The 13,822-nt window shown below is 38.6% G+C and overlaps 1 protein-coding gene across 20 annotated transcripts in view; it reads left to right on the top strand.

Annotated features, from left to right (window-relative positions):
- Nucleotides 1–13,822, top strand: part of AOPEP (aminopeptidase O (putative)) — a 169,045-nt gene that overhangs the window by 69,448 nt on the left and 85,775 nt on the right. For 10 of the 20 annotated variants that reach the window (XR_014939454.1, XR_014939451.1, XM_032441527.2 and 7 more), the window contains 5 exons: nucleotides 230–419; nucleotides 1,317–1,426; nucleotides 4,807–4,909; nucleotides 5,028–5,135; nucleotides 12,770–12,828. Coding sequence is in view for 14 of the 20 variants with exons in the window: in XM_032441527.2 (XP_032297418.2) it covers nucleotides 230–419; nucleotides 1,317–1,426; nucleotides 4,807–4,909; nucleotides 5,028–5,135; nucleotides 12,770–12,828 (570 nt within the window). In the remaining 6 variants the exon portion in view is untranslated. Of the gene's footprint in view, nucleotides 1–229; nucleotides 420–1,316; nucleotides 1,427–4,806; nucleotides 4,910–5,027; nucleotides 5,136–12,769; nucleotides 12,829–13,822 lie in introns of those variants that run through there. The other 10 variants (XR_014939453.1, XR_014939455.1, XR_014939452.1 and 7 more) reach the window with 2 other exon arrangements.

The raw sequence follows: 13,822 nt of genomic DNA, 5'->3' as shown, positions 1-13,822 counted from the left end.
AGCTGTTGTGTGGTTGAATATGAAACAACTGCTTTGCTGATTTTTAGTTTGATTCTCTGCCAAGCAATGATAAAGTAAATGCCTGAGCTGTAAACTGTTCGTCATGACCTAGCATGCATATAGTGATAACAGAATGACAAGGCTAATAAAGCCTACATATTGTTATGGCCATGCAATGGATGTTACAACAGACCTATGAAGTATTTTGTCCTTCATTTCCCTTGTGCAGCCCACACATCATCTTCTTGTCACAGAGTGTATTGCCTGGAGGGAACCATCTCTGTGGAACACGTCTGTGCCATGAAATTGCTCACTCTTGGTTTGGACTGGCCATTGGTGCTCGTGATTGGACTGAAGAGTGGATAAGTGAAGGGTTTGCCACTTTTTTAGAAGATGTATTTTGGGCTAGGGCTCAACAGGTAAGTTGATAACGCACTAGTTCTTGATTTAATCATGCAGAAATCAAAATTAGATATGAGTGCTGCTCTGAAAGTAATGCCTACGATTTTATTATGTTGGCCCGAGATCTAAGAGTTGGATGTTGGTGCTCTGACAGTAGAGTTGAACTTTCCCAACAGTAATTTGTTACATTTTGTTGCTGTGTAATGGATGGCAACAGAGGGGCAGTCTGACAAAATGGTGATTGACATAGAAATGTGTGTGAACCAAGGGTGTGTCACTGAATTCCTATATGTTGAAAAAGTGACACCCACAGACATTCAAAATTTGCTCAATCAAATAGTTTTATTGTACTCTTTGTATCTCTCATCATTTCTGTGGAAATTAATAGGAGGCACTACTTTTGGAGCAACTTTTTTGTGAATTAAGTATTCATAAAACCTTTGTTAAGAGGGTAACCTGCCTTATGAGGCTGTCTTTTACAATAATATTGGAATTTGAAGGCTAACTTGATTTAAAAAGAAAAAAAAATAAAAAAAATCTTTCCTTCCCTACCCATAATCAGCTCTAATCTTTACAGAGGTAAAGATCTCTGCAAATAAGAATGAAAACATCTATTCATTAATTATTACCTTCCCACAAACATACTACTTAAATATTATCATTCAGTTATCAAACATTTGCTAAGCATTCTCTCCATTTGTGTCGTGCTCCTAAAAGTGGAATAATCAGCAATGTCTTCTTATTAGCTCTTAGAGAAGTGGGTATAATTGTAGGTGGGTTTTGTTGTTGTTGTTGTTGTTGTTTTGTTTTGTTTTGTTTTGTTTTTTTAACAACTGTATCTGCAGTGTATCTTTCATTGCTTGCACATTAAAGGAAAGCAAGATCATTTACTCCCTGGTAATTTTTTCACTAAGCAGCTGTCGCATGATGAAGGAAAAGAGCAGCAGGAATTGAAAGCTTTACTTCGCTGGCGGCGACTCAGAGATGAGGTGCAGAACTCTGAAGAAGAGCTGCAAGTTTTAAGGTAAAGCTGTGATCGTGTAATTTTTGCTTTTTCATATTCTTTTCTCCCTCTTTCTCCCTCCATCCTTGCTATTTTCTACTGTTTTCTCCTTTCAAAGTATATACATGTGATTAAATCCACTACACTTCCTTACTTCCTTCTAAAGAAAAAAAGAAGAGTCAACTTAAATTGCTGAGGTTATTCATCTTCTCTAAAATGCAATTACTTTTCAGTTTATTACAGAAAGCTCTCCAAAAACATGAGATTTAGTTTGGTATAAAATGTCTCTAAGCAGTTTACAAGAGTTTCCCTCTATCTGAGGGGGTGAGGGCAAAAGCTATTTCCTGAACAGAAGTTCGTGCTTGAAGATGCAACAGATGTATTTTCTATGGCTGAAGACAGGCACATGCAGGAGTATGGCATCTAACTGCCAAATCTGAATAAAATGATAAGACTAAGATGTGTATGCATTGTAAATTTTAAAAATTGTTCGTTGAAGGGCCAAGGTATCTGTTACAAATTGAAACTATCTTGTAGCTAGCAGGACAGAGGGAGTGATTGCCCCCCACTGCTCTTCATGGAAGTACTGTGTCCAGGTCAGGAGCCTCCAACTCAGGAAAGTTGTGGAACTTTTTGTTTTTTACATCTGTGATGTAAACCTCACAGATTAGAGAAATCTGATGTAGCCTTCTGGTATGTCAGCCATTCCTCCCAGCTTTTTATCATCAGCAAACTTGATGAGGGTGGACACTATCCCCTCATCAAGATTATTGATGAGGATGTTGAACAAGATCAGACCCAGCACCAGTCTCTGGGGAACACCAGTAGATACAGGCCTCCAACTGGACTCCACACTGCCAATCACAACCCTCTGAGCTTAACCAGTCAGCCAGTTCTCAACCCACCTCACCATTCACCCATCTATCCCACATTTTCTCATCTTCATTATGAGAATGTGGTGGGAGACAGAAACAAGTGAAACTTGCTGAAATCAAGTCAGACTACATCCACTGCTCTCCCCCCATCCACCCACCCAGAACCAAAATCATAGAAGGCCACCAGGTTGGTTGAGCATGACCTCCCCCCAGTGAATCCATGCTGATGACCTTCTTCTCTTCCAGTTGCTTGGAGATGGCATCTAGAACAAACTGTTCAACTTTCCAGGGAAGGAGGTGAGATGGACAGACCTGCAGTTTCCCAGATCCTCCTTCTTGACCATTTTTAAAGACCAGAGTGCCATTGGCTATCCTCCATTCTTCAGGCACTTTTCCCATTTTCCAAGACCTCTCAAAGATGATAGAGAGCAGTTCGGTAGCTCCCTCAGCCCACTTGGATGCCAATGAGGCCCATGGATTTATGTACACTGATGTTGCCAAGATTCTCTCAGACTATCTCTTCTCTCACCAAAGCAAAGCCTTCCATTCCCCAGACTCTCTCACTTACTCCTAGGGTCCAGGATTCCTGAGTAGGAGTGTTTTGTGTTTTCAGTTATCTTTTTGCAAAGAAGGTGTTCACTATCTCCATATCTCCATCTTCTCAGCATTCCCTGTTGCCAGAACACAGAACACCCCCCCCCATTTATTAGGGGACCCACATTTTCCCTAGGCTTCCTTTTACTGTTGATACACTTTAAAAAACCTTTCTTATTATTTACTGTCTCCTTTCCCATTGGTAAAGGACTTTGTATTAGAAACAACATAAAATTTAAACAGCATTTTCTTTTTCTATTTTAAATGGTTACCTTTTGTCTGAGAATTTAATGTGTGAAATGAGTTTGTTGTGTTCAGGTTATCAGCATAGCACTTAAGAGGAAAAAATGGCTTTACACTTTGCAAAAGCATAGTAAGAAAGCACTACACAGGCAAAAAAAAAATTCTCAAAGCAGATATGGATTTGAAAGAAGTTTTACTGTTGTGACTTGCTTTTGAGAAGAATTGGGAGTTGTGGTCTGAAGAAGTCTGCACTCTGTGGCCTGTGTTGTTTTTATTCACTTGAACTGGAGGAATTTATTTGGTTTCTGAGTCTAGCCATTCAAAATCCAGCAGGAGACTTAAAGAGGTTGGTTCAGTCACAGGGCTAGGCAATGAAGACAAATGTCCCTTCTCAGACTACTGCTAGCTGGGATATTTTTGGAATGGAAAAAGCTATGTTTTTGTAGCTTCTCTTTAGTCTCAGTTTGTGCTTGCAAGAGCCTAGGAACCCTTCAGACTTCACTGCCGTAAATTTATTGAACACCAGATTCTGTGTTATGTTTTAAAAGTAGGCAGTGAAGTAGTTTGTTCTAGATTTGTCTGAAAACCATATTATGCTATAATGAGATGATAATAGCAGGCTGGCAACGTCGTTGGATACAACAAATGAGAATGAGCTCAAATGCAGCAGCCATGAATACAGAAATGTAAGAAAAGAACTGCTTACCCTTGAAAGGCCTCAGGTAGGCAGGGGTCTCTGGCAAGGGATGCTTTCATCTCTACTGCCAACTTCTAAATGAGGTCTGGAAAGGAGTGGATCCAGACTCTATCCCTTCCAGTCCCTCAGGTGCATTGCTTGCACCTGAGCTTCCCTGGTTTGGCCTTGCCTTTCCGCCAGTTGCTCAATCACTGTTTTAGGCCACGACTTAGCATTTCCACTACACACCACAGCTTTGGTTCCAATTATATTGTATTATGTTGTGTTATCTCACATTCTGCTATTATGTTTACTACGTTGGTTTTCTGCCTTAGTTCATTGCTGCAGTTTTATTTTTAGGACCATCTCCTTACTCTTTCCCCTTTTTCCCCTTGACCCCTCTCCCAGGGTATGAATCTGTGGGTCCCTCAACCCCATATTGTTATGAAACAGGGACAAATCAGCCCACAAAATGTTGTGTTTGTAAGGTTTGCTCTTTTAGAACTTCAGAATTTTTCTTCCAACAACAAATGCCAAAATGAAAACTAGAGAAGTATTATTATTGTTGTTATTATTATTATCATTATTGTTATTATTATTGTTATTATTATTATTATTTCTGCAGTGTATTACATGTGAATGAAATAATTTTTTCTTGCAAATATAACTGTGTAGGCTGTTAAGCCAGTGCTCAGGTATAGGAAGAGAATCTGTATTTGAATAAAATGGCTGCAATATCCTTCTCTTTCCTTTTGCTTAAAATGCCTTTTTTTCTGTTTTGTTTCTCTTTCTTCATAATGTGTCTGCGCACTGTAGGATGGCATGTAACATAATGTCAACCTGGCTGTAAAGATAATACACCAGCTTGGTAATGGTTTTCTTTTCTACCCCAGCTGAACTAGTCACAAGTTTTTAAGTTACTAGGGCATGCACAGTAGTTCAACTATGAGAAGATGTAATCTATTTGTTATTTCTTACTTATGCAAGACTTCACTAGTCTTTTACCATTTTAGGCCTCACAAGGAGAGTACGGGAGAAGTGAGTGAATCTGGAGCATCCATTGTCAAACATGGTCTTAAAGCAGAAAAAATCTTCATGCAGGTTCATTATTTGAAGGTGAGTTTTGTAAGCTGATTTTTATTGAGATTGCTTTACTATTATTACAAGGACTTCTTTTTTCTAGATATCAGTGTATTCATAACCTCCTATTTGTTTTTGGTTTAATTTCTTGCAGGGTTATTTCCTATTGCGGTCTCTGGCAAGTACATTAGGAGAGGCTTCATACCTTGCATCTTTACGAAAATTTGTCCATAAATTCCATGGACAGCTTGTTCTTTCTCAGGTACAGTGCTCGGGGTTGTTATTCACATTCTGAAAAACAAAAAACATTAATTTTCCATTTGACTATTCAAAGGAATACTTCTGGTTGTGGTGGAAAATGAACAGCAATTGTGGCTTAGCAGTATTGATGATATTCCTGCCTGTTAAGAGACAACACTAATTTTTAGTGTGATATATGTATCTGATTCCTTGCATGTATCACATAATGTAAGCAATAGATTGAGTTTGTTTTAGGCTGTCAGCTTGATACTTGGTCAATATTCATAGGTTCTGATGTTCTCAAATATAGATCATTTACTCTCCTGTAATAGTCTCTTGTATTCTTTTAATTTCTGGATTTTGGTTGTAATCAGTATCTTTCTGGATTACTCTCTTTTCTTGAGAGAGAGGAAACAGGGAGTAGGAATGTAACTGAAAACCTCTATAACGCTTGTTACATTTTCCCTTTATTCCTTCCTCTGTGTGTTGCTTCATTTAGTTTTCATTTCAGTTTTTCTTATGAGAACTGCCTCCTCCCCACAGTCAGCGTCACTAACACTGTTTGGCATTACACACACCTTTATTACAGGTTTACAGGTTTAAACCTTTAAAGGTTTTCTTATCATGCTCCATACTCTCATGCTGTCTAAAACAACCTTTTGTCTCTTTCTGTTGCTGAAGTATTAACCACAAAGGATATTTAAGATGCACTGTTTCTTTCTTTCAGTAGATTTTTTTCTGGCAGTGATAATGTGCAGTGGCAGCCATGAGCAGATGTTCTCAAAGAAAAGGATTTCTTTCTCAACTGGTGAAGGCTTTGCTTTTGAAAAATAGCATTGAATTAGGAATCAGTCTGCCCTTCCAAAGTCCACTTCATATATGAATCACTTGCACTACAGACTTAGTCTTTACACTTTCCTACTTGACATAAGTGTTATATAATTATTTCATGCGAAGTAGAATGGCTTCAAAAGGAAGCCCCGGTGGCGCAGTGGTTAAGGACGCCGCCTTGCAATACTGGGGCCCAGAGTTCGAATCCCCCCTGTGGCGCAAGTGGTAGAAGTGCCGCTCTGCTACACAGAGGCTCGAATCCCGGGGCTGGACTCGATGATCTCTAAGGTCCCTTCCAACCCGCACGAGACTATGAGACGATGAAACTATGAAAGACTGAGCAAGTCACAGCACAGAATACTGTAGCATCTCTTAGGTACAAAACTCAACTGCAGTTATAGTCAGAAATTGACCTCCCCCAGACCTTTCTGAAAAGGTCCTGTAACCTCTGGCTGTATCACTAAAAGAGAAGTAGCCTTCTCCTCAAGTATATTGTTTTGAGAAAGGAAAGACATAACTCTCTAAACCCAAAGTTCTAGGAAACTTTTCACTTGTGATGAAACCAGCACAGCATCTTGTTGTATCTGTAATGTTGTAAATGTAGTCATTTGTGGAGGTGTGTGAATCAGTTCACTGAAGTCATCATTGTTAAAAGCAGGCCTGGAACGGCATGCCTGGAAAGCAATGACATGACAAATAGTTGGCCTAACTAGGAGAGCAATGTGATGAGAGTGAAGAGCAGGAAAAGAGAGAAGAGAATGGGCATGGGTGAATTTCTGAAATTAGTTTCTTTGTTGAAAACTGTGTTTTGTGGAGTGACAGTTTAAATCTTAAGGAGGATTCAGGATGGTGAATATCATAGATAAACATCTCCTTGCAACACAGTCTGTGGTCTCTGCTCTTGAGGGAATGGAGTCTAACACATTCCTCTTTCTTCCAGGGCAGTCATTCTTTGCTCAGTGAGCCTGGTATTTGGTTCTCACTCTGAAGGGGCCATCTGTCTCCACATATCTTTAAAAATAACTCAGTGGCCTGTGGGTTCTTTTATGTGTCAGGTCACACAATATTGCTCAACTGCAGCAATTCTGCACTGTAGAGGTAGATTTGGGGTGCTGAGGCAGTTAATTTTCCACTGCTACAGCTGTTTCCTATGTTGTGTTACTTAGACCCTGAGCAGCTGTACTTAGCATAGAGCAGAAAACACCAGTGACTATACAAGCTTTGTCCCTATAATTGTGTCCAAAATCTTGTGTCAAGCAAGAGTAAGTGATGCTTTTATTTTAGTTTTCCTAGGCTGCATTTTATTTGAATATGTGCATAGCTATGTGCTTAATGTAGATCAAAAACAGGTTCTTTACTTATTTGAAGATATTTGATTTGGTGGATTTTGATCTACTGTGTGCTGTACTGTAAAAGTACATTGATTATATACAGTACATATTTTTAGCAAGAGCTGGGTGTCTTGAACATTCCTAAATGGCTTTACTTGAGAATCAGGTATAAAGAGGTGATGCTTTTTGTGTTTTTACCTTGTTTCGTATCAGCCTAAATCCAGTTTTTATTGAAGCTGACAGGAAGAGTTAATCCACTGTTTAGACAAGTGTATAGATGTATATTAAGGGTGAGACTGAATTTTAGCATGATCCTGTTGTTTGATTAGTACGTTAAAAAATGCAAAGCAGATAGGACTGAATCCAACCATAAATGTATTTACTATCTCTGTAAGAAGTCTTAAAGACTGTTGGTATTGTTAGATAAATAATCACAGCAGAAACTGAAAATGCAGGAGCAATGAAGTCAAGTTAGTATAAAGTTTATTATTCAGATTCCTTCCTGAGTGAACATGCTGTCCATGTTTAAAAGAATAAAAAAATTAAAATAGATTGAGGTGTGAATGGTAAGTTTAAAAGTTATACTGTTGTACTTCCACCTTGTCCAAAGTAATTGTAGAGGTTCCCAGCTTTAGGAATTGTGGGGAGGGGGAAATGTCAAAGTAGCGAAAATAATTTCCCACATTCTGAATGCCAGTCTTGTTTTCAGTGGTGTTCATAGTGCTTTTCATAGATCAGAGCTGCAGGTGCAAGGAAATGACTTCAAATATGAAAGATTAATCAATGCTTTTTTCCCTCATTTAGATTGCATGCTCAGTATGTTTTTAATAGTAGTTTTTGTTTCTTTTAGTTGAGTCATTAATGGACAAGTCTGGAATCTCCAAGAAGGATTTTAGGAAAAAAGTTTCCATTTTTCTTCTTTGACAGAACTCACTTAGTAGCTGCACTAGATGAATGTTTTAAATAATAAATTGAGTGTTACTGACTACGAATAAATAAACAGGACTGCAAGTTGCTGATACTCATAATGCAATTAAAGCCATTGTTCAGTTTGAAAGTGAAATAAGAACACATTGGGAACTGACCTGTTTACAGCCTTTCATTTTTATGTACTTCTGTTACAATAATAACCAAAGGTTTGTAGAGTTCAATCATCGGATAGAGCTAAAGTTTGCTCTTTTAAAATGACAATTAAGAAGACAGCGCTTCAAAAAATAAGATTTTATGTTATACTTGAAAGTTTTAGTGTATGAATCCAAGCTTACTGTGCATGGAGAAAACAGCAGAAAGGAGTGGAACTAGATGTTCAGAAGTTTTATAATCATATCTTGTACAGGTGAAAGACGAAAAAGTCTTCTAGTATGTCACACATTTGTAAAATATAGTTATATAAAAATTCAAATATATTTCAGCGTCCTTGTTTCAAGTATAAAGATCTTTAAAGAAATTCTAAGCTTTATGAGTATTATCTCTTCTGTCACGGAAGAGACCCGTCTGAGAACATCATAAACCTTTCCAATACCATATACAAGTCTTTCCCATAGCTAGTGAGGGAAGAGTACAAGTTCAGGCTTCAGTCATCAACATTCTACATTTCCATTTTTGCTGTCACAGTCTCTCACAGCACCGCTGACTTGAAGATTTCAGCATTCTTTAAGCTTAAGCTTTACATAGTAGTTTGTTCCTATCTTATAATCATTTGAAGAGAAAAGGCATAAACTGTTTTACTATTTATATATTATCAGAACAAACTAATAAGGGAGTATTTCCAGTACTTGTGAGTATTGGGTCCTGCTGAATCACAGTTGCAGTTTTTGTTTTGTCTACATGCATGAAGTTTAAATAATCAATTGAATCCAAGCAATGATTTTCAGTTGAATAGTCTTAAGAAGAAGTTGAAAGGATGATTGAGGACTCTGTGTTGTCACTGATATCAACATTTAGTTCCTCATCTTTTCACAGGCACATGTATGCATTGGTACTCACATTACAAGTGATTTGGAGACAGCATAGGCTCCAGAGCCAAAGTGTTAGCAGAAATTGAGTACAAGCTTATATTTCTTTACTTATCATAGAATGGCTTGGGTTAGAATGGTCCGCGCAAAGATCATCCAGTTCTAAACACCTGCTGTGGACAAGGTTGCTTCCCATTAGATTAGGCTGCCAAGAGCCCCATCCAACCTGGCCTTGACTGTCTCCAGGAATGGGACATACACAACATCTCTGGGCAGCCTGTGACTATACCTCAACACTCCCTGACATCTAATCTAAATCATAGAATCATAGAATGGCTTAGGTTGGTAGGGACCTCAAAGATCATCAAGCTCCAACTTCCCTGTCGCATGCAGGGCCACCAATCTCCGTGTCTAACACATCAGGCTGCCCAGGGCCCCATCCAACCTGGCCTTGAACACCTCAAGGGATGTGGCATCTATAGCCTCTCTGAGCAGCCTGTTCCAGCATCTTACCGCCCTCTTGGTAAAGAACTTCCCCATGATATCCAACCTAAATCCCTCAACTTAAACCCCTTCCTCTTGTCCTGCCATTATCTACCCTTGTAAAGAGTTGAGACCCCTCCTGCTTGTAGGCTCCTTTTAGGTAATGGAAGGCTGCTGTTAGGTCACCCCTCAGCTTTCTCCATGCTGAACAAGCCCAGCTCCCTCAGCCTGTCTTTGTAGGGAAGGTGCTCCAGTTCTCTGATCATCTTTGTGGCTCACCTCTGGACACTAGAGAGGTGTCCAGACCCCTGTCTTTCTTATACTTGGGGCCCCAGACCTGGATGCAGTACTCCATATGGGGCCTCAAGAGAGCAGAGTAGAGAGCCATTCACTTCCCTGTCTCTGCTGGCAACCACTTTCCTGATGGAGCCCAGGATACTGTTTGCTTACTGTTTCTGAGCCACAGGAGCACACTGTTGGCTCATGTTAACTTTTTCATCCACCAGGACCTCTAGGTCCTGCAGGGCTGCTCTCAAGGACTGCTCCTCCCAGTCCGTCTCTGGAATCCCAGCCTGGGATTCCTCTGGCCCAAGTGCAAAACCTTGCACATTGCTGTGTTGAACCTTACTAGATTCACCTGGGCCCACCTCTTGAGTCTGTTGAGGTCCCTCTGAATGGCATCCCTTCCTTCCATTGTGTCAAATGCACCACTCAGCTTGGTGTCATCAGCAAACCTGCGGAGGGTACACTCAGTTCCATCATCAGTGTCATTGATAAAGATGTTAAAGAGCTCCTCTCCCAAGACAGTCCCCTGGGCATGACCACTCATTACCAGCCTCCCCGTAAATCTGTCTTTTAGTTTAAAATCATTCCCATTCATCCTATCAAAATCTGCCTGTGTAAAAAGTCAGTTTGCTTTCTGTTTATAATCTCCGTTTAAGTATTGGAATGCCACAGTGAGGTGTCCCAAAGCCTTCCCTAAGCTAAACAAGCCCAGCATCCTCAACTTTTCTTAATAGAAGTGCTCCAGCACTCTAGCCATCTGGCTTGCTTCAGTAGCTCTGTGTCTTTATTGTATTTAGTGCCCAAGGCCTTGCTACAGTACTTCGGGTGGAGCCTCACAAGAGTAGAGCAGAGGGAAACTATCACTTTCTTTGCCATGCTGGTCACCCTTGTTTTGCTGCATCCTACACACCGTTGGCCTTTCAAGTGTCCAGTCTTCCATCTGCATCCTAAGAAGGGTGCTTATTATTTATTTTCACTCCCAAAAGGGACAAGGTAATGTTTGCCAATTTGTTAGATAATTTTAGAATTGTGTAATCGACTGAGATAGAGTCAGAAGTTTCCATAAGGAATTGGATGTAAATGCATCTGGAGCAAAAATGCACTTGTTACTAATTTAACATACATTTAGATGTACCATCTCGAGTCTTTGCTTCTATACAACCTTATTTATCTATGTTTTAAATAGAGAGTTGAGCCAATTTTTTTTATTTATTCTAATGTACTAGTAATATCTAGATTTGAGTTTTTGACAAAGAAGATTTTTTCCCTTTAGTATTCATGATTCATTTCACAAATTTCAGAGTAACAATTTCTGTCTAGAGTAAAAGCCTTTTTTTCAGCCTCTGAGTTTCCAGCCATGGAAGAGCAGCAGGTGTACGTAGGGAACTGAGATTATTTATACTACTAATAATATTGATAATAATAGCAGATTATTAAATATTATAAAATAATGCAACAATAATTGAAAAAATATATATTAATAAGCCAATTTATTAACAATGATGCTCTGTGGTGACATGATTGCTAACTTGTGTTTTCTTTCTGACTTCATTGAATTACTTGTCAGAAAGAAAAAGTGCAGACTGTATTTTGTTTTATGATTTGACTCAGCCATCCATCCACAAATGTTTGCTTCGAAGTTTAAGGTCACTAGAGTCTCTTAAACAAATGGCATTAAAGCTTACAAAGAGCACATCTCCTAGTTTGCCATTTGACTCTTCTGAACCATTATACCTGGAGAGGAAGGCAAAAATAGCTTGAGGATAAAATTTCACTCCTGATATGTATTGTTTGGCAAAACAATATGATGATGATATGTCAGGCAGAATTAATAACAGGCAAATGTTAAAAGACAAGAAGAAATGTAAATATGAGGTATGAGCTATTTTGTTTCCTATTCTGTTTTGGAGCATAGAAATACAACCATTAAAATAAGACAGAAGTGATGAATTCTTTTAGAAAGTGTGAAGAATAATTCCTATGCTTTGTGGGTATTTAGACAGTTGAAGACTGACTGTCTTTAATAATGCTAGATTGTGGATAGCATGGGGTGCTAGAGATCCATTCAGTAATGTCAAGTCTATAAAGGGGGTTTATCATGCTGTTATAAGTGAGGATGATGGTAGTGTTGTTACACTGTCATAGCACTTTCCTTCTTGATCCATGAAAGTTCTGTCTTCCTTCTCTTTGAAGAGTTTACTCCATGGCGTGATTCACAGGAAGACTGTGAATTTTGTCAGGGTAGGTGTAGCCTTCTGATCAACTGAGTGCATAGAGGGTTAAAAATAATAATAATAATAATTAAAAAAAATCTAACAGTAAAGCAGTAAAGTATGTTCTTATAATTAATGATATGTTCATAAATAATTACATAATAATGATAACAGCAGTGCAAGCACAGTGAAGAGGATGTGAAGAACATGCATGACTCAGATGTTTATGATCCTCTGAGTATATGAATCTCCAGCTTTTAACAGCTATATCTTGTGTATTCTTAAAGAGTAAGTTATAAAGGGAATCTAGATTGTGTTAAAATAGTGAACAGGCTTTTCAAGTCCATTTTTTTTCAGTATTGACACTTTTTCCCTGAAAAGGTTAAAAAAATAACAAACATAATGCTTGTTGTATAAATAATTGAGCAGAATAGCACCAGGACAGATATATAAACTTTGTTCTTATCATTCTACTGTATATAGTTTTTAAAAATCTGTTGCTTTTTAGCAATGCAGACACATAAACATACTAATTATGGCGTTTTGTTTGTTTTTCAGGATTTTCTTTCCATGCTGTTGGAAGACATACCTGAACAAAAAGAGCAAACGAGAACGAGGTTAGTAAAGTCCTAGAAAACATGTGGATTTAGATTTTATTTTCATCAATGCTAGGCAGAAATAGGATCATTTATCATTTTCTGAATGTTGTGTTCAAGCATATGCATCTATCTTTTTCTTTAAATTTTCATTCATATGTACAAACAAAAATATAAGACTTGTGATACCGCTATCCCATGCCCCCCCAAGCACTGTCTTTAATGTTAAGGCAGCATTTAGGTTTTGTGTTCACTATGTGACCTGAAGTGCCAGGCACAGCTGCTCAGCTTAATCTATGATTCTCCTGCCATCTGCTTTTGGCACATGGAGCTCCAGAGCAAGAAGAACAGAGCTTTCCCCTGGATCTAGGAGACCAGAGAAGGATTTTATTCAAGCAGTAGTATGGTAGTGTCCTTTTCTTGTCACACAGTGCGACAAATGAGGGAAAGATGAAAAACACAGAAATCCAGTGTTAAGCACCTCTGAGGTCCTTCAGAATCTTCCTATGTGTGACTGGCTGAATACATTATGTCTTTAACAGAAATTTGAATACGTCACTGCTTATTTGTTAATTTGTTCTGTGTTACTATGGGCTGTGCTACAAATACAGATTCTTCTACAGTGATGTCTGGCATATTTAAGAAATAGCACATTTACTGGAAAATACACATTTTTCAGAAGCAAGATTCCAAAAGGCTTCATCAAAAAACTTCATGGGCGTTGGAGCTTCATGATCCTTGATGTCCTTTCCAACTTTTCCTTTAAAGATTTTGAGATCTCCTTTTGAGATTTTTAGAGAAAAGTGTTCTAGGGAGTGAGAGACAGGGAGACAGGGAAGATACTTATCATTGAGATATTTGTGCCACTAGGAGTGGTGTTACAGTTTCCAAAGATCTACCTTGGAATTCTGAGTGGTTTGTATCATTGGGTGGAGATTCACAGCCCTACAAAAATCAGGACAATTAAGTGGTGCATATGAGGAAGTAAATTACCTAGTGATTTGCTTATACATTG

The sequence above is a fragment of the Coturnix japonica genome, chromosome Z, assembly GCF_054131305.1.
Source record: "Coturnix japonica strain WE chromosome Z, WE-NBRP24, whole genome shotgun sequence".
Taxonomy (NCBI): Eukaryota; Metazoa; Chordata; class Aves; order Galliformes; family Phasianidae; genus Coturnix; species Coturnix japonica.
Note: the sequence above shows the minus strand (reverse complement) of the source record. Positions and strands in the feature narration are given on the sequence as shown.